This window comes from Nothoprocta perdicaria, unplaced genomic scaffold (genome assembly GCF_003342845.1).
Source record: "Nothoprocta perdicaria isolate Ctin4 unplaced genomic scaffold, notPer1 scaffold_98, whole genome shotgun sequence".
NCBI lineage: Eukaryota > Metazoa > Chordata > Aves > Tinamiformes > Tinamidae > Nothoprocta > Nothoprocta perdicaria.
In genome coordinates this window covers 2852117-2872267 of record NW_020456287.1, presented here as the reverse complement: position 1 = coordinate 2872267, position 20151 = coordinate 2852117, and the positions used below count along the sequence as shown (strand labels likewise).

The 20151-nt window shown below is 37.4% G+C and overlaps 1 protein-coding gene across 1 annotated transcript; it reads left to right on the top strand.

Annotated features, from left to right (window-relative positions):
* The first annotated feature begins 481 nt into the window (after positions 1 to 481).
* On the top strand, positions 482 to 9466 carry UFM1 (ubiquitin fold modifier 1). Its single transcript, XM_026053289.1, has 6 exons — positions 482 to 499; positions 586 to 642; positions 817 to 874; positions 4153 to 4192; positions 4591 to 4623; positions 7768 to 9466. Coding segments are annotated over exons 1-6 (258 nt in total). The 5' UTR covers positions 482 to 497; the 3' UTR covers positions 7836 to 9466.
* The last annotated feature ends 10685 nt before the right edge of the window (positions 9467 to 20151 follow it).

The following is a 20151-nucleotide window of genomic DNA, read 5'->3' as shown; positions in this document are numbered from 1 at the left end:
CAGTGCAGGCCCCTGCACGCTGCTCAGCCGTGGTGACCGCATCCGCCTGTGCAAACACCTGAATTACGGGAGGCTCCATAGCCCCGCTCCCACACGAGCCCCGCGCCTCCCTGTTCCCTGCCCTGAGCAGGGACGTGCCCCCCCCCCGCGCAGCCGGCCCGCTCGCCCCGCCCCCGCCGTTACGTCACGCAGAGCCGCGGGGTCCTGCGCCTCGGTTCTGGCTGTCTGCTCGCTCCGCAGCCTGCGGAGTGACCTCTGCGAACGCCTTGCTGGAAACTGTACTCCCCACCCACCAAGGCGCTTCTTCTTCACCTCAGCCTCCACTCTCCCAACATTACAACAAAAAACGTCCTCTCTAGGCTCCTCAGCCTTGGGTAGGGCTCGTCCTCGCTTCCCCCGTTTCTCCGGCGGGGCGCGGACAGCCCTCCCGGCGGGCGCGGCGCGGAGGCCCCTGCGCGCGGTGCGGGCGCTGACGTGTCGGCGGGAGCGGCGGGACCATGTGAGTGTGCGGGGCCCGCGGCGCCCCCCCCTCCCCCGCCCGCCGGCCCCGCCGCGGCCCCGCTCACCCCGCGCTCTCCCCCGCAGGTCGAAGGTGACCTTCAAGGTGACGCTCACCTCGGACCCGCGGCTGCCCTACAAAGTGTGAGTGCGGCGGGGCCCGGGCGCGCCGCCGGCCTGCCCTCCCGAGAGCCAGCAAAGCGTTGCGGGCCCCGTGACGCGACGCGACGCGCGGTGCTCCGGGTGTTGCGGGTTGTTTGTCCCGTGTTCTGTAACTTATCTGTGCTCACTGGAAATAAAAATGATGTTTTCTTTCAGGCTGAGCGTGCCAGAGAGCACCCCTTTCACAGCGGTTTTGAAGTTCGCCGCGGAAGAAGTAAGTAGAGAACGGCGGGTTCTTAAAACTGTTTCCATATTCCCCAAAGCCGAGGCTTTTTACGTGAAAAGCACAGCGGTTAATTTAGCGGGAGGTGTGCTGCTGTGCTGTTACCCCATGTCTGTGGCCATGGACGTTACTGCTGCCAGCGTGGAGCTGCCAGATCAAAGACCTGATGTTACAGGCAGGTRACAGTGGTATGGCTCTCTGTGAAGTGCAGTTATTAAGGGGCTATTAAATAACCACATTTAGCAAAGCGTCCCTTTAGTTTACACGAGGATTTTGAGTGCCCTTGGGACCTCAGAGAACTGTGGTTTTCCCATCTTTATAGAGGAATTCTAGATGACTTTTGGATGCTTGAAAGAAAAATATATATAAAGAAAGAAATATTTCAAATATATTTCAAAGAACTACAAAATTGATTTTTTTCATATTATAGCGCAGGTTTTAATTGTTGCTTTGCTGCTGTGTTACTGAGTCTTTTACATTTCTATGAGGCAAGGAAGGAAAAAATGCTTTGTAACTAGAAAGGGGAAAAACCTTTCTTGGCTTCATTCTTGGGAATGTTTGTGATTTTTTAACTCAAGGCCTGTTCCTGAGTGTTTAGAGTTCTTGGGGGGGAAAGCGGGACTTAATTTGGGGAACAGCTAAGGCTGTTAAGCTTTAGCACATTTCCTGACTTACATATTTGAATGTGATAGTTTGTATAATGTGTATTTAACACTTTGAATTCCTTTTTTTTTCCTCCATGTATGTCTTATAGACCATATATAAAAACATGTACATGTAGGGAATTGTTAAGCTTGTATCTATTTGCAAGTTTTTAGGGAACTGTTCAGTTTGTATCTATTTGTAAGTTTCTTCCCAATTGTCACAATAAATTGTGTCAATGTTAACGTTTTCACCTAGAATTTGTGGTGCCCATTGATATTTTTATTATTTACCTTTCAAAGTGTTTGTGTTTTTGTTTTTGGTGCATATTCCTTGAGTAGTGTATTTGCACAGTGTTTAATTTCACAAGTGGAAGAGAGGCCAAACGTGTCGTTATTTTCCAGTAAATAAAGTTACATCTCATTGCTTCATAAGTWTAAATATTTTAAAAAGTATTCTTTGCTCTAATATTGTTGTCGATTGGTTCTAAAATAGTTTATTTTGATACTTACCTGCTTTTATTGCTCCAAAAGGAGGTGGATTTATTACTCTTAAGAGATGGTCATTTTTCTCTTTAAAAGAGAAAGAAAGGGATGTAATTTTGTTGTAAGGTTATCCACTTATACCYTGGTCAGTAACAACAATGAAATTACTTCCTAATTTCATTAGGAAAGTTATGCAACTTTTTTTTTTTTGCAACAAAAGTTAYGCAACAGCCTAGGTTATGATTCGTAAGCTATATTGAAAGTTTTGCAAGTTTGGGGTAGGGGTGGGGTTGGGTACTTTGTTACCCTTTCTGGTTTCAGAGCCAGGGATTATAAGGTGAATATGGTATTTCTTTGACCCTTGAGCATCTGTTTAAGTTCACTCATAAAAATCTTGTGTGTTTTCAGAACTGGAAAGGTAGGCTTAGCAAGTATAGGATGGGTAAAATACTTAAATCATGTTGCACCCAAATCACATGTGATTATTTCCAGTGATAGCTTCCATTTGTATATTGCCCTTGTGATCTTTCTGACTGGAGTGAATACTTAGCCAACAATTGAACATACTAAACATTTTGCTGTTTAGCCCAGAGCTTTAAACTGTTTCATCCTCTCCTAACAATATCATATGAAACAATAGCTCTGTCTTACCTACTGGATTTCTTACTGTTTTCCTGGATCCTGTACCACATGCTCTAGGTGATCCTGTGTGTGCRGTGGGGTTGGACTAGATGATCTCTAAAGATCCCTTCCAACCTTAAGGATTCCATGACTGCTACACAGTTCTTGTGTGCGCATAGGGTGGCTGCATCAGGTATGTTCTGCTCCTGAAGAGTGACAGTCCTTTTTGTGGATTGTCATATGTCAAAAGAGATGGAAAAGAAATGAAGAGAGGCACTCAGTATACTAGAACTTACTTTTTTTAATTAGGTGATGTAGGATGAAAGATTAAGTAGAATCACCTATTTGTATGAGAAGCCTATTTGTTGAAAAATAAGTATTAAATTAACTGTATGTTTGCTAGCTCATTTCATGTTTTTTGTGTTTTATTCCTTTGATGCTTGAGCTGGGGTTGAACTCTTTCCAGGAAACAGGATTTAATATGATTGACAATAAAAATACGTCAATGTTCAAATCTTACAAAGTTATTTTGTCGTATTATATAAGAAAATCTGTTTAAAAAACTGTTAACATTGTGATGGGAGACCACACAGCACAAATGTTTTCCAGTATGCTAAGAATTAAGTACTGCRTTCAAGTTAACTGTGGGCTTTAGGTGTTGTAGTTGCAATGAGTTTCTGCAGATCAGAGCTCAAAATCTTGAGCTGAGCTGTCAGATAGTGTGGAAGACAGTTAATGACTGTAATTGAACAGATTACTTAAGTGCCAAGCAGATGGAAGAGCTCTGCACATATTCCTGGGAAGTGTTTAGTAATTCTGTGACTAACTCTTTCTTTATGCAACATAAAGAGAATAGTGTATAGACACTTGCAGTTGGAGAGGTCAAAAGAGAGCTRAGGATAAATATGGGAAATTGGTTCAAGCCAGTTCTACTTCAGCTCCCCTCTGTTCACAAGCAGGGCAACAGGAAGTTCTCTTTGTGGTGATCCTTGTGGTGGCAATAGATGCTAAGTGTCCCCAGAACTTATTTTGTATGAATAAAGTTATTTTGTTGATGYAGATTCTGTTTCCACATCAAATAGTTTTTTTCTCTCCAACATGTAATGTCTTTGCACAAACTTTTGGTCTTCAAATGCTTATAACTGTCAAGAGCACTCAAGTGTCAAGTCTACACATATGAGTATATGCATGTGTTACAGATGTAAGATTTTATGTTGATTAGTTTTATTCTAGGAGGTTTTTGGCATCTATTTTCTCTAAATATTACTTGTTCACAGTGTCTGACATTACAGCTGTGCTTTCCAGAAGTTCATTTCTGTTTTCCCAGTTCCTCCTTCATATATGGTAAAATCAAAGCCAATACTTTTTTAACTTTGGGGGACTTTATGTAATGAATAAAAATAATAAGACTCTTTTTTTCCAAACCAGATAAAGCTATAATTAGTTTGAATATTCCCCATGTATTTTCAATTTTAATTATCCGTCTCTTATGTTACTTTGTCCTACTCTTATTTCCTTTAGTTCAAAGTTCCCGCAGCAACAAGTGCCATTATAACAAATGGTAAGATTATAATTTTGTAGTTTCTGTTAAGAGATATTGATAAAAAACAATGTCATTTCTTCCATAAAGTGTACAGACTGCAAACTTAACTTARTAATGTTGAACCACTATTTATATGGCTTGTGGAAGAGATTAAACAACTTATTAATTTCAGTGGATTTGTCCTAGCATATAACTCGAGCTTTCTATGCTGAAATTTTCTTGTCAGCACTTTAATGAGACTGGTTTTCATTATAAGAAATAGATGCTCAAAGGACTGATGTAAGAGCTATGTAGATTATTGTTTATCATGTTATGTTTTTGTGCTGTCAGTTTARTATAAAAACTGTCTCGCTACTTATTTTTCATTCTCTTCCTTCCCCTCTCATTACCAATTAAAAACATTAATTCTTTTCTAGATGGAATAGGAATAAACCCTGCACAGACAGCAGGTAAGTTGTTGTTTATGGAGATCAATATTAAAAGGTTAATTGTCTTTTGTTAAAGTTAATTCATGACAGTCTAGTGTGTCGTATTATTTTATCAGAACTCATCAGAGAATCAGAACTCATTCTCAAATGAGGTCAGCCTCACCTCCATCCCTGGAAAGGTGAAGGAGTAGTTCATCCTGGAGAAGAGTTCATGTGTGTAGCTCTATTGTTCTTATCAAGAAGTCTCTAGATGAGTAACCAGTGACTTCGAGGTGGAGGCCTGCCATGACTCAAGAGGTTGCTTCTGCCACAGGGACGTGTAAAACCCTTGTCCATAATCTTCTGGATTGTTTGGATACATAGTACCAATTTTAAATGACACTAGTAGTAGTTGGGAGTCCAGAAACAGTTGTCTGTTGACTGGACTKGTTTTTCAAAAGTTGCTTTAAATTCATTTGAAATTATCTAGTCTAATCATGAGCCATTAGAGACATGAATTATGGTGGGACGGGATATGGGAAAAAATGGTAATAACTTTTACTGGTACATAATAAAAAAAATGGCTGTAGTGTTTCTTGAGTACATTCATCCAGTGAAAACTAAATAATCCTGCTTTAAATATGATTAACAATTAATGGAGACTCATTCCACTTCTCTGTTGTTTGGATGGAGTCTCTGCCACATCTCATTTCTTTGTGCCCTGTGTGTCTGCCAGATGATATCTATCTTTTTGAATCTAAAGAGAAAATGAGATATTATCAGTTACTTGGCAATGTAAGATAAATAAAGTAAGACCCTCAAGAGAAGATTGAAGGGGGAATATAAGAAGAGCAGCTACAGACTCTTAGAWGTAGAAGGTACCCTTGCCTGGCAACATTGTGTGGTGTTGCACATAAAGAGGAGAGTCAAGGGAACAAACAAACCCAGGACTTCTTACAGGAGGAGTATATTTGTCCTTAGATTACCAATACCCATGATAATTTTGATATATCATCATATTCAGCCATATTGCTACCTCAGAAACTTGATCAGAATCTTTTAAATTTTCATTTGAAAGACTCCCTTTGTATTTTAAAGTTCCTGTAGACTGAGCAGTCACTTTTAGTTTTCAAAAACTTTCCAAAATGATACCATTATAGGAATAGAATCTTAGTAATTCCTGTAGATTTCAGAGTTTTTTGCTGTTCCGTTATTTCTTTACTCTTCTGAGCAAAAGTAATACCTCACTCCTCAATTTCATTCTTTGTGCATGATTCTGCAAAACAGGAGAAATGAAAGCTGAGAAAGCAAGGCTTGGCACTTAATTCCTGTATTGATCTCAGTCTGAAAGCTTCTGTAGTTCAGGGAGTAGTATGCCATAACTTTAATAAAACCATGGTGATATTAATGATGGAAAGAGAGGTCARCTGTTGCCTGTGAAAGATTGTTGTCTGTGTTCTGTTCTGAAATTTTAGAATTTTATGTAAACATTATAACACAGATACTTTTCATTTAGATTAGTAAGCTTAGTTCTTTGATTTGTCAGAGTTAGATTTTATGAAGAATTTATGTTCAATCCTTACTGAGTTTGAACAATCCCTTTGGTATGTAGTCCTGGGAGACCTCTTAAAAAAAAGAATGCTTTGTGATGATACGAGTTTTGAATGCATTTACTAATCCTCCTTATATTTAATACGTGGAATAGTGTTGACCCTGATCCATGTGCCAGAAATGTGAAGTTTGAAGATAAAAAAAAAAAAAAAAAAGTGGAGTTTTTTCCACTGTATTAATAAATAGAAAAAAAAATGTTAAATATCTTAATCTTTTGTTATGAAAGCACTATGTATCCATTAAATGGGATGCTTGGGAAAGAAATATGATGGTTCTATTCTTAAAAGATGACCTGCAGATGAATGAGTATAGATAGATATTATTAAAACTCAGTATTTTAGAAGTCCAAATAGTGTGATTTATGTAATAACATTGTTACTATATTAATGTATGAAGTAAATTTTAAAAACTCTAACTCCGTACACTAATTAAAGAATGCATCACATTTTTAACAGTGTGGCTTTGTTTTCAAATGTTATTCATTAAATAGGAAAAAATAGCTTTTAAATAGAATCCCAAATAAATGTGCAAAATATTCTAGAGCYGTAGATTTATTTATATCTTTCCCTGCTTGAAATAGCTATCGTGGTTAAGACTATGCAGTAACAAATAGGAATGAAGTCCAATTATTTTGCATGCCGAAGTAAGACTGGCTTATTTGAGCAACAGCAGGRCCCTTCTAAAGGACGGGTAGAGCTGAGGTTCTGGAGTTAGAAGCAGATGACAGTTGAACCATAGAGAGAATTAAGATGAATATGTCTTGAAATTGTTGTAACATGTAAGCAAAAAGGTATGTTTAGAACTACAAAGCTTGAAAGACCAAAGCTTAAAAATTTATGATATAAAACTCTGAGTCTGGTATTATTACMGAATCACAGACTGGTTGAGATTGGAAGGGACCTCTAGAGATCATCTAGTCCAACCCCCTGCTCCAGCAGGGACACCCAGAGCACGGGGCACAGGGCGGCAKCCAGGCGGGTKTGGGAGATCTCCAGAGAAGGAGACTCCACAGCCTCCCTGGGCAGCCTGTGCCAGGGCTCTGGCACCCTCACRRAGAAGATGGAACTTCCTGTGTTTTTAATTTGTACCCATTACCGCTTGTGCTGTCACTGACCACCACCAAGAGGAGTTTGGTCCCATCCTCCCTACGTTCTCCCATTAGGTACTTAYACATATTGATCAGATCCCTTCTCAACCTTGTCTTCTCCAGGGGAAACAGGCCTAGCTCACATAGTCTATCCTCATACAATAGATGGCCCAGTCCCTTAATCATCTTCGTTGCTCGAGGGTTTTTACTTACATTTGCATTTGATACTTCTCTCCAGAGAATTCAAGAAGGGTTCTTTGGAGTATCCAGATGTAGGGGAAGAAGGTAATATTCTGTGGGAACCCAAACTCATTTCTGACATATTGGAGAAATTACGGCAAAGATGTTGAACACTCCCCTCGTTTTTATCATTGTCCTTTATTATGTATATGCCTTTTCAGATAAATTTTCCTGAAGGACTTTTATTTGATACATATGTATTCTAACTTGGGTGTGATCAACTTTATTTTGTTTGTTTGTTTGTTTAGGAAATGTGTTTCTAAAACATGGTTCAGATCTGCGGCTTATTCCCAGAGATCGAGTGGGGAGTTCCTAACGACTGCTGAAAGCTTTGGAACAAGTGACGTTGCCATGCAGCCAAGTTGTATTTATTTTGGAACTCAGCTAATGGATTGGCCATCTTTAAAGTGATCAAAAATAACACCCCATAATTTGATCTTCTTTCTAAGAGATAAGGTATCACTCTCATATATAAAATACATTAAATCAAACATTCATTCTTCTTTGACAAGAAGAAGAACCGACTTGTTCTGTGTTATCTTCCTGAATGAAAGATGGACCACTCTAAAAGTGTTACTGAAATCAGAAGGGCAAGCCCACAACTGCATGAAGAGATCTAAAATAATTTTTATTTTGAGCCCACTCAGTAGAAAGCAGAGATTATTATGATTTTGCTATAATGAAATTGTTCTTTACTGAGTGCTAAACATTTTTTWATTAAACTATTATATGTACTCCCACATTCAAAAGAACATTTTGTCCCAAATATTTAGCTCAAATAGAAGAGATATTTCAGGGATTTATTGCAGAATAAAGTAAATAACTGCCAAATGTTCTAAAGTAATTGTAAGATGATGACGTTATTTTATGGAAGGGAAAATGCAGAGATATCTTTTAAAATTTCACTTGACATTCATTGCAGATAAGCATATTTCATAGAGTTTGGTACCTGATCTCTTCAAATTAAGTGCCATCAGCTGAAAAGGGTTTTGTCATAATTTGGGAATGTATAGGTATTGGTCAAATACATCATTCTTTTTCTCAGTAGCCTAATTTTGTTTAATTGTAAACATCTTGTTTGTTACTGTGTGTTACAAGGGAACCACATAAAAGTCACTGAAATGTTTGTGTTCAGGTAATACACTTGTTTATGGAATAGACTATAAAATGTATATTTAAGAGAAGTAAATGCTTTTTTTTGTTTTTCTTGAACTGATACTGTTATTTTGTAATTTARTATATTACTCTGTTGCATTTTATCTGTCTTACTGAGATTGTACAGGACAGCTCTATTTGTAACAGTAATCATGGTCCGAAAGGATGTCCAGATGATAGTGGTAGATGTTACAGGAGTAAAAAATGCCTTCCTGAATTGGCACAAAGGAACCATGTAGAGGAAAACTCTTCTGAAGATGATATTTGACAATAAACATGTTCCAGCTCTAAAAATGGTTATTTGTGCTGGGTTTTCCTTTACTTTAGTAAGCAATATGGATGGAAAGAAGGTCGAAGCTGTTTGTTCCTTTTTTGTTTTCTTAGTTAGATTTTCACAATAAATTAAAAACTCTGTGCTTTAACCTTTTAATCAACCTGTGATAGTCAATGTGAGATTCATCTCAAGCCAGAAAATTCGTATTATGCAGGGTTCTACAGAACACTGATTTTAAGGGCAGAGTTTAACTTTTCTATTAATCCAGTGCCACTGTGTAATTAGAATGAACAAGATTAATTGCTTCCAATCATTATCTGCAAAATTATCGGCTGAATACCTGACAAAAAGCCTAGTATTGGAATATTATAAATAGGAAGTTTCCTGTCTAAGCATGCAATACAGTTCTAGAAAGGCTATCATGGCTAAATGCAATTAAGATAACTTAATGTTTATATGGACGAGAGCTGGATAAAATAATTTCAAATCATGACTAATGTTTATTACACTTATTTAGGTATTGATGCTGATATCATAAGCTATTTGACATTTTATGTTGTAAGTTTATATATTTACATGTATTAAAAACATGTAAAGAATCTGCCTGTTTTCAGTAATAAATAATCTTTGTAGTACTTTTTTTATGCATTTCATGTTTCTCAGTACTTGAACATATCTCTTCTGTTTAGTAAAGCAACTTTGACAAGTAATACAGGAAGAATAGCAGTGAGTACTAAGAGTGCTAGGGCTTAGGAATCTTTATAGATTTTCARAAGAATGCTGTATTCCCAAAATTTTCTCTTACCAAATTTTAATTAATAGTTTGCAAATGAACTCTACACAGAATTCAAATTATCTTTCATTAGACCTGACTGATCAACCTTGTCCTTACTTTGGTGGAGACATGAAGTCAGTTTGAAGTTATTGTCATTGAAATGTAAAATATGAACAGAGGACAAAGTGGTAGTTCTTTTATGCTTAAAGGTTGTTCCATGATTGGCCTTTTTGCAGAATCTTTGGCCCCTGATAWATATATTAAAAGCAAACAAATAAAAAGTTTTGGAACAGCTGTAATTTTTCTTTTGATTTATAAGATGTTCTAAGAGAACTAAAGCTGTTTAACAGAACTTAAAGTCATCATAGAAGCTTATTTTGGAAGTAGGTGCTGTGGCATAATGTAATATGGAAGGACTGTTATAAGTAGAAAATCTGACAGCCATTCTGTCCGTAGTATTTGACTACTTCTTTGTATCCCCAAGCCACAAAATTACATTTTATTCARTGTTGGAATTTAAAAGACCCCTTTCCTCTCTTGCTGTTAATTAGTTATTGTGAAAATTGTTGCCCATGGGTCTCAAAGTTCAGAATTTTTTTCTTTGCATTTACTTTTATGGGGAAAATCCACCGACCGTTCCTGCTCCACTGTTTAGAAAGTGCAGTAGGAGCAAGAGAAGGAACTGTGTCCGTATGAACACAGGGTGCCAAAGGCGTCTGAAGGTGCTGGGGACACAGCAGCCTTTGCGAGGAGTGTGCAGTAATGTCAAATAGAGCAGATTAATGGGACAGCAGAATAACTAAATTCCGTAGTGAGCAGTGCTTCAGAGACAGCATTTCACCACAAGCGTCTGTGTAAGTTTGAAGCTCCAACAGAGTAAAATTGTGCTCATGTGCAATACCGTGTTCAGATTTATACCCTGTAAGCCTAAATAACCCTTCAGCCCCAACAGCAAATTTCAGCTCCTGTTCCTACCGATGAAAGGTAGCTTGAAGGGAATATTCTCAAAGGCTAATGTCGTCCTTGGGAGGTTCATCTCAGCAAGCCTTTCTGAACTTAATGCAAACTGAGGCTCCTCCAGAGGGAAATTGAGGGTAGCTGAATGAATCTTCACTTCTCAATTACTCTTCTCTCAGTTGACTCTAGAGCTAGCCTTGAGAAATGAATGTATAGGGGCTAATCTTAGCCTTTGGCAATGACCCAAATAAGCACTTCTCCCYGCTCTGTGTTACATGTTGTAGCATTGCTCTGCCTGCTTGCTGTTTAGCATAGATCCTCCATACATGATACAAAATTTCTAGTATCTTGTTCAAAATTAAAATTTAAATGGAAAACCTGTTTCCATTAAACCAGATTTTCTTCTGTGATAGTCTTAGCTGTAGTTGTTATTTATATATATATATATATATATATATATATCAGAGGGTATGATTGCTCTCCTTTATCTCCTTGAAGAAGTTGAATGTTCCTGGAAAGCAGATGCTAGAAAGTTTGAAATTCATTCACGTAGCCACTAATAGAAAAACCGTGTGCAGTGCATATGCACAGAATCACACAGAATGGTTCAGGTTGGAAGGGTCCTCTAAAGATCATCTAGTCCAACCCCCTGCTCCAGCAGGGACACCCAGAGCACGGGGCACAGGGTGTCCAGGTGGGCACCAGGTGGGATTTGAAGAGCTCYAGAGAAGGAGACTCCACAACCTCCCTGTGCAGCCTGTTCCAGGGCTCTGTCACCCTCACAGAGAAGAAGTCCCTCCTCATAYGGAGATGGAACTTCCTGTGTTTCAGCTTACATCCATTACCCCCTGTCCTGTCACTGGCCACCACTGAGAAGAGTTTGGTCCCTTCCTCCCTACTTTCTCCCCTCAGATATTTACACATATTGATCAGATCCCCTCTCAGTCTTCTCTAGGCTAAACATGCTCTGYTCGCTTAGCCTTTCCTCATATGATAGATGCTCCAGTCCCTTAATCATCTTTGTTGCTCTCTGCTGGACCCTCTCTAGATGTTCCATGTCCCTCTTGTCCTGGGGAGCCCAGAACTGCCCCCARTACTCCAGGTGCRGCCTCACCAGAGCTGAGCAGAGGGGCAGGATCCCCTCCCTTGACCTGCTGGCAACATCCTCCTGATGCAGCCAGGATCCCATTGGCCTTCTTGGCCACGAGGGYACTGCTGMCTCATGGTTAACTTGGTGTCAACCRGGACTCCCAGGTCCCTCTCYGTGGAGCTCCTTTCCAGCAGGTCAACCCTTAATCTGTCCTGGTGCTTGGGGTTATTCCTATAATCAATGAGTTRATATCAATATTCACTCATGTCCGTGATGTTCTGCAAGCATCAGGTATTGTTCTGAGCTGCTGTTCATAGCCAGTTTTCTAAAGCAATTCATTTAGATAGCACACTAGCTTTAGATTACAAAGGGTTACTAGTTTTTACCATAGGCCAAACTTAAAGCTATGCCTTTCTCTTTCTGAGGTTATAGGAGTAGAAATACTTCTGTATTATTTTGAGTTTCTGCAGACCATGAGTATATCTCTTCATGCAAGTAAGTGAACTTTGCAGCTTTAAGTCCTTCCCTGAGGAAACCAGACCTTGATACCTTCACAAATTCATCAGAATATCTGAGCTACTGCRGAACACAGAATGGTAAAATGTGCATGATGCATGGCAGTAAATAAATGGGTACCCTCTGTAAATATGGAGAAGCTATGGAATAGAGAAATAACTCAATGGATATATGGATATGCAGGAACTTCTCACCAAGGTAAGATTGATAGAAGCAGGTTCTTAGGATTTTAACAGACACTGTGCTGACCAGCTTATTTTTATTTTCAGAAATAGCTATTGKAATAAGCTACTTATTTCAGCCATTGTGTCAGTTCTCTGTGCATGCTACTCTAAAAGATGTAGATCTGTTTTCTGAATATGTTTTGTATGGAACTCCAGGTCCAATACATGAAATTCAGATTAACTGCACACAATGTTGTTGGCATTTTTTTTTTCCTAGTAATTTTCCTAGTATTTTTTTTTCCTAGTAATTGTCCTCTRTTTGTCTGAAAAATACATGTTTGCAGTGCAGCAAATAAAGCTCCTGCTCATTTATCAAATTGAGATCAAAGTTGGAGTCATTAAGAACATGTCATATTCTGACACTGTAGATTTGATTGTGTGTCCTGGCACAAAATAATTTGTAAAGGCCTGTTTCAAACTGTAACTCATTGCTAGCCAGCTCTTACAAGCCATTGGAAAATGCAACAAGGTTTCTCACTGTCTTAAGAGAATGATTATTGAGAAATATCAAATTTAGTATGCTACCTACTGTAAACCAAGCAAATAGCCTGCAGGAGGGCTTAAACACAGTTCTTTTACCCACTCAGAAATGTCCACTACTAATTTAGTTTTCAATTTCTCAAAGTTTTTATTGAACAAAACCAAGCAGAAGAGCTAATTTAGAGTCTTGTCAGAAATSTTAACTTTACTGTTACCAACATGCATCCCAAACAGCCTTCCTGCCCGAGATGCATTGGTTCTTCCTGACTGTTCAGAATAATCAGTTATCATCACAGGATTTTTTCTGCAGATGTTATTATATCCATATATAATATGGATATAATTTTATCTGCAGATGTTATTATATCCATATGGCTGCAGGGGTCCCTGAAGGGAAAAAAAGTATTACTTTAAGAGTGTTTTATGGGCTTACAGTGCAAAGAGGGGCATTGAGAAACTGGTGGAAGTTGACCAGGACTAGATAGAAGTTGCAGCAAGGGAAATTCTGATTAATTATAAGAAAGGAGTTATTGACCACGACAGTGCTCAGACCCTGGAACTGGTTGCTAAGAGGGTTTGTGGAGTCTACATTATTTTGTGGTATTAAAACATGATCAGACAAGACTCTGAGCAATTGATGTAACGTTGAGCAGGCATGTCAATCAGAAGACCTCCAAAGGCACTTTCCAACTTAAGCTAGTCCCTGCTTTCTTCTTTCCTTGTGCCCTCTTAGCTTTTTCTTGGTGAATAAAGAGCTACGTCTTGCTTTGCTCTGCTTGCCTGCCCAGGCCAYGGAGACATGGCACAGCCACATCTCTTTCTACTTGACCCTTTTTTTGCCCTCCTCGCATTTGCACGTTCTCAGAATACCTGTGTATTCTGGAGTACCTGTGTATTCAAGGAGCACAATCTCCTACTGTAAGGGAGTGACAATAAAAGTTGGATCAAAAAGAGGGAATAACAATTTTTTTTTCTCTCCTCTACAGTTGATCTGAAATTGTAACAGTTACATAAGTAATTTGGAGACTAATAGTTGACAGGCAATTCAAAAGCATGCACATTCATTATGATGTTAATGGCAGACATTTTGTAAATTATATTTTTAATGCTTAAGTTGGAAACAAGAAGGCAGTGTTGGATGTAGTTAATCAGTAGTTAATGTTTATTGCAGAAACTTTTTAAATTGCATTTTTCTCACTTGGGCGGGGGAGGGAAAGTAAATAGCATTACTATAATAAAATGTTGTCAGAGGATCCATGTTGCTTGAAAAATTAGCATGTTTCAATTCAGTTTTGCATTGACATTCCTAGTTAGCAGCAGTGATTTAGCAGTAGAGACCCATTACATTGTGACAGGACTCTATTCCATTCCTATGAGCTCTTGAGTAGGATACAAATAATACTCACTAACAATAACAGTAACCAGGCATCTTTACCTCCAGCACGCATAGTGAGGGCTGTACAAGCCCTCAATGTCAATAAGCACCYCCCATGCAGAGAAGAAGATTATTAGCACATGAGCAAGTGCACAGCACGTTTTGCCAAGTACATAATAGTCAGCGTTATCCATTCTGGGTGATGAATCAAAATGGTCTAGGTATTGATGTCAGATTCATTAAACTCACATTTTTTGATGCTAAATGCTGCTTGAAAAAAAAAAAAAAAAAAAAAAAAGATGTGTACCACAAAATTAGGACAGGCCAGAGTGTGAGCTCAGATACTGATTATTTGCACTTTTTAGCTCTGTTTTGGATCAGTCCAGCTGTCCTCAAGACACATTTCCTTTAGAGAGGGATTGCAGGACAGTCTGTGCCATTTGACCTGGAGCCCATGAATCTATTACTGAATCATCTATCATTGAGGCTGGATTTTACTGATTTAATTTATATTTGTAACCACATGGCATAGAAACAAATTATCCAAGTTCATTGGTTTTCAACCTTATGGGTCAGGGAACACTGAAGGTTGTTTAAGTAATTTTAAGTTTCTCCTGACTCAAAATGCCAGAGGAATTCAATAATAACAGAAAATTTTGCAGACATACTCACAAAAAAAGATATTTATCAGGGACTAAAAAGAGCCTGTAATGTTTAAAATGAGAGCCTAAGAGCATTTGGGTCCTTCACGGAAAAAAAGGGCAAGACATCACCAGAGGAGCTTCTTTTTTTTTTTTTTTTTCTATTGCGATTCTCCATCAAACAGGCTGAAGAGGCAGGTGAACTTCAGGCATCTCTAAAACCTCTTTCACTTCTTTCACTTCRAACTATTCAGCATGTTCACCTGTGTGGCTTTAGTGATGCTTCTGGAATAGACATTACATCTTTTGTCACTGAAATACTCGTCTCTGATTAAAATAATGCCTTTTACATTGGGAAGCCCTTGAAGCTAAAAACAAACAAACCAACAAACTTGTAAACTTGTTGTTGCTCATACAAAGCCTTGGACTCAGGTCTAAAAACAGTTGAAAGTATCAAAGATAAAACAGCTTTGTCAGCTCTCTGAAACGAAACCAGAAGAAAAGCAGTAACATTATTACTTTACACTGTGCCAGCTATTGAAGCAAAATGCTTTTTGTTCATTTTCATATTGTGCCTTAAATGTAAATTTTCCTTTTAGCTTGAACTGATATCACCTTGAAAATTCTGTTTAATTAAATTTCTTCTGTGAAATATTTAGATTGCTTGATTGATTGATTTATATAGCAATTTAGATTGCTATATAAAAAATTAGGACTGCGAGAAAAGGATGAAACAGCTTGCAGTGTACACAACAAAACTAAGATGTTTGTCAAGAAGGTCTAATTTTGCATTTTATCTAGTTAGTGGTAATAATTTTAAAACATTCACAACCCCTGACAACTTTTTGTCTGAAGATGAAATGCAAAATATATACCTGCTTGTTAGTGCTCAAATATTAGTTTTACTAATGCTTTCCTTAAGTGAGGAAAATTACTGCATACAAAATCTTCTGCATTGCATTGTAATTCCTATTTAACAGCTAAATTAAAGCATACAATTGTGTTATCATTTGACAGTGGATTGAGAAACTTCAATTCTCCATAAAGAGAAAAGAACAGCGACTATGAACTGACAAATAAATAGTTATGACATTAATAATATGTATGATTATATATTTAAATCACATTTTTAGTTTTGTATAAAAGAAAAGAAAATATTCTTATGTATTAGATGTGGAAGATCTGCAATTGAAATGCACTGATTTTGCTTCACTTTGGTTTATCAAGAACAATCCTGGTACCATTTTATTTGAAGTAGTGTATAAGACTGTAAGTATGAAGAATTCTAATGTTTTTACACAATAATTCCATATTCTTATTCCATATAAGAAAAAATCTACATGTACCATTTTTTTCTCTAAACATCTTGTTCTTTGAAATTACCAGTAAAAGGGATACTACACTGGAGGTTTTCTGCTCCAGGGTTTACACCACTTAGAAATGCTTTAGGAAGTTTTTGGTTTTTTGGTTAATTGGTTGGTTGGTTGTTTATTTTTCTTTTTTATTTTTTTTTCTAATCTCTTGTTTTCATTTCTGAAAATTAAACCTACTTCTTCTATCTCTCCCCAGTGGATACAGAAAGCAAGCCATGTGATCTACTGCATTCTATAGGTATCTATCTCTTTATCTATCTCTAGGGTATAGGATAAGCCTCGTCATTGAGTTTATGTTAAATGTTACCAGCTGGTGAAATGATTTCCAATCARGGAGCCTTTTGCAGAAGTCAAACAAGGTGTAGGAGATGCTTCTCCCCATTCTCTGCATAGCATAGTTTTTATTAGCTTCCTAGCTATCCACACTGTTATTGCCATAAACTTATGCCGCTCCTTAAAAAGCTGTTTAAAACTTAGCTGAAGGAATAAATGCAGACTGTGCTTTAATTAAACTCCTGTCAGAGGTATTCAGGCAATAAATTAATTTGGAATCTTATAAATAGCTCCGTCAATTCAATTAATTTCTTGCATCAACATACTGAAAGATGTTAATCTTTCTTTGCTAAGGGGCTTTCTTTCACCTTAGTTAATGCATTTTAAAACTTCAATCTCTTTTTTTCCCAATACTCTCTGCATATCTACATTTTAAAAAAAACTTCTTCTTTCTTTGATTGAATCCAGTTCAAATTCTCTATCTTTGCTTTATCTTAGCTCTTCTATTTTTCTATTCTATTCTCTTTTTCTCTCTTATCTTTTTGCTGACTCCTTTCCAAAGCCTTCATTTCTGCCGGTTAATTTTGCAAAATTGATGTGGTCCATTCTTCTGGATTGCTCTCAATTTGCTTTTTTGCTTTCTTAATTTCCAGTTTAAATGATGCCATGACTTTTTTTTTTTTCCTTTTTTTTTTTTTTTTTTTTCCCTGTTTCCCAGCTCCAGGGCTAATTTTTTGTGTAAGGAGCTGGAAATTTTAGTGTCTATAGCTGAAAAAGTCTCCTGTACTCTGAGTACAAGTTCATTTTCCTTCCCCCCTTTGTCCCTCCCCCCAAAAAAAGGCATGCAGAAAACAAGCTGCAGTACTGGAAACATCATACATTGCTGTAGACAACTAGATCATTAAATTAGCTTTGTCTTTTTACTGTAATACTTGGTGCTTTTTCATTTTCTTCATGGTGCCTTAGGAAAATTATATTTGTTTTGCTTGAAAGATTGAAAGGCAATTGTGTGATATAGGAAAAGGGGTCCAAGCGAAAAAAAAAAATCTTCCCTTTGAGCATCTGGCAAATAGCTTAACCCAAGGCAAGAGATCAAGGAAACCTTCCATTTCAGTCCAGAATGGTGTATTCTTTGCTTTCTTGAGATTTTATTGTTTCAAGTCATTTATTACCCATTAGTCATCTTAAACCAGAGATCTGTGAGATACACGCTCTTCTAAATGCAGCTTTATGTATATTCATATATTCATATATTCATATATTCATATATTCATATATTCATATATTCATATATAAATATATTTATATATTTATATATTTGCAGGACAGCATACTTTACTTTTTCAGAAAAAAAAATATATATTCAACTTTTCAACAGTGTCTATTTACTGCTTATAAAATTGCAAGGATAGATTCCTTGAGTTGGGTGAGTTTTGGATCAGGCCTTTCTGTGATAGAGATCAGGAGTGCTGCAGATAGTGGAGAAAGAGAGAAAGAAGTTGTCTTTCATGGCTAACTAACTAACACTCAGCTAAATCTCACTTTTTAACTAATGAGGGACTTTGAGGAAACCATAAACTGCTTTTGTGCCTCATTTTTTCCTCTTGAGTTTTCTTTCGACTGCATTTTTTTTTTTTTTTTTTTTTGGTCTGGTTGCCTCCTTTCCTGCTTTTTTTTTTTTTTTTTTTAAGATATTTTAAAAGCCATACTTTAATCCTATTATCCTACAAATCCACTATACACTATTATCTCTTGCTAACTTCAGCAGCTGATAACCAGTACAGCCAAATCTCATGCAGAGTGATAAGTATAATAAATAGAGGCTAAGAAACAGAAAGTTTCAGGCATTTCAAAATATGACTTGTTGCAGGATAGGGCTGAGAAAAACATGCCTTTGGAGAATTAGTTCAACCCAATAATACTCCTTATTCAAGAAAATAACATAAAGAAATAACATTTTTTTTGTGTGTTTTTTTGGTTGCCTGGTTGGTTTGTTGTTTTGTTTTGTTTTGTTTTGTTTTGTTTTTTCCTTAATGGGGATTATAAAAGAGAAAGAAAAGCTCTTCTCAAGCTTTGGAGGGCTTTGCTGGGGAGGTGCACAGAGCTGCCATCCTCCAAGGAGACAGGCTTTCATGCACAGTTTGACTGATTTTATTAACTGATCATGAGGTGAAAATATAAGAGACTTCAACTTTCAAGTGTCTGCACGTCTCGTCATACCTCTTAAGTCTATGCAGACAAACACCCTGCATAAGTGTGCAGTGTGTTGAATAGCAGCCCTCCTATTGCTAGAGCATGATGGAAAGCAACCCATGACAGCATCAGCCTTTAGCTTTGTGACTGACTAGGTCAAACTGAGAGTGAATGATTTGCAGCATGAATCTCCTGAGCAATTAAATTGTCTGCCATTAATAAATACTAACATGCACCAATTTAYAGGAAAGCAAATTCATACATAAGTCTTCTGTTTAGTTGTGATGTCTTTCCATCCACACCACTTGGAAGACCTGACCTTGTCTCATTCATGAGCCAGCTTCAGTGAGTGAATGAAGAAGAGCAGGAAGGAGATTAGAGCTAGTTCTTAGGCYAGTGCGTCTAACCTCAAACCTTCCCAATGCAAGTCCCTTCTACAAATCACAGAAGAAAGGTTTGTGAACTGTGTAGAACTTCCCCCACCCCCAAGAAATAAATACATGCTTCTCCAGAAGTATATGTAATGTGGCATAAAGATTCTGTGGTCTCATGGTGGTGATAACACTGTTAGATTTGCTCAGTTCTATCTTGGCATATTTTCCTTCAAGGAACTGAACTGAACTGCAGCCAAATATTTTTGTTTTAGAAATGAGAGCTAGGTTATTTTGGCAAAATGTCTATTGACAGTAGTGGAAGTCCKAGCAACTTTTCTATCAGGAGAAGTAATTATAGAAGGTAGAGAGAATGATATCAAGTAGGAGGACCTGAGACTGCAAAAAAAATCAAGCGTAGATGTGATTTATACACAGATGAGAAAGCAAATAAACAGTATATTTTGATGCCAATACAAACTGACTTTCTAGTGCAATATGTACATCAGTCAACAAGCTTACAGCAATGTTCAGTTTTTAATTCAATGATGAAGACTTCCTATTGGGTCATAAATTTTTAAGAAAAGATTTAGGACCTGCCTTGTTCTTGATCATATTTTTTTCATCCTATTCTTGCAATCCTGTAACAGAGAAAAAAAAATAACACTCAGCTGAATGAAATGCTCAAATGGCAGAAACTGGTGTGTATATACTCAAGTKTATGGGAGGTATGATTGTTATTATAAGGTGGAAAGTAATTGGGGAAGAACTTATTTTATTCCCCTGGAAATATTAGGATTTATTTATACAATTCTTTGTCTCCAGAAGAGGATAGAAATGCATTTATTATGTTCCTAAGAAAAAGCAAGACAAAAGAATTTCATTAATCAAAGCTTATTGATTTATTCATTCTGCTTTCTGAGTACCGTTTTTCA

What these genes read in the sequence shown, in the direction of transcription:
- UFM1 (XM_026053289.1), top strand. An exon ending in CCGCGGCTGCCCTACAAAGT is followed by an intron (nt 643 to 816) that starts GTGAGTGCGGCG and finishes GTTTTCTTTCAG; the next exon opens with GCTGAGCGTGCCAGAGAGCA. An exon ending in AAACCCTGCACAGACAGCAG is followed by an intron (nt 4,624 to 7,767) that starts GTAAGTTGTTGT and finishes TTGTTTGTTTAG; the next exon opens with GAAATGTGTTTCTAAAACAT.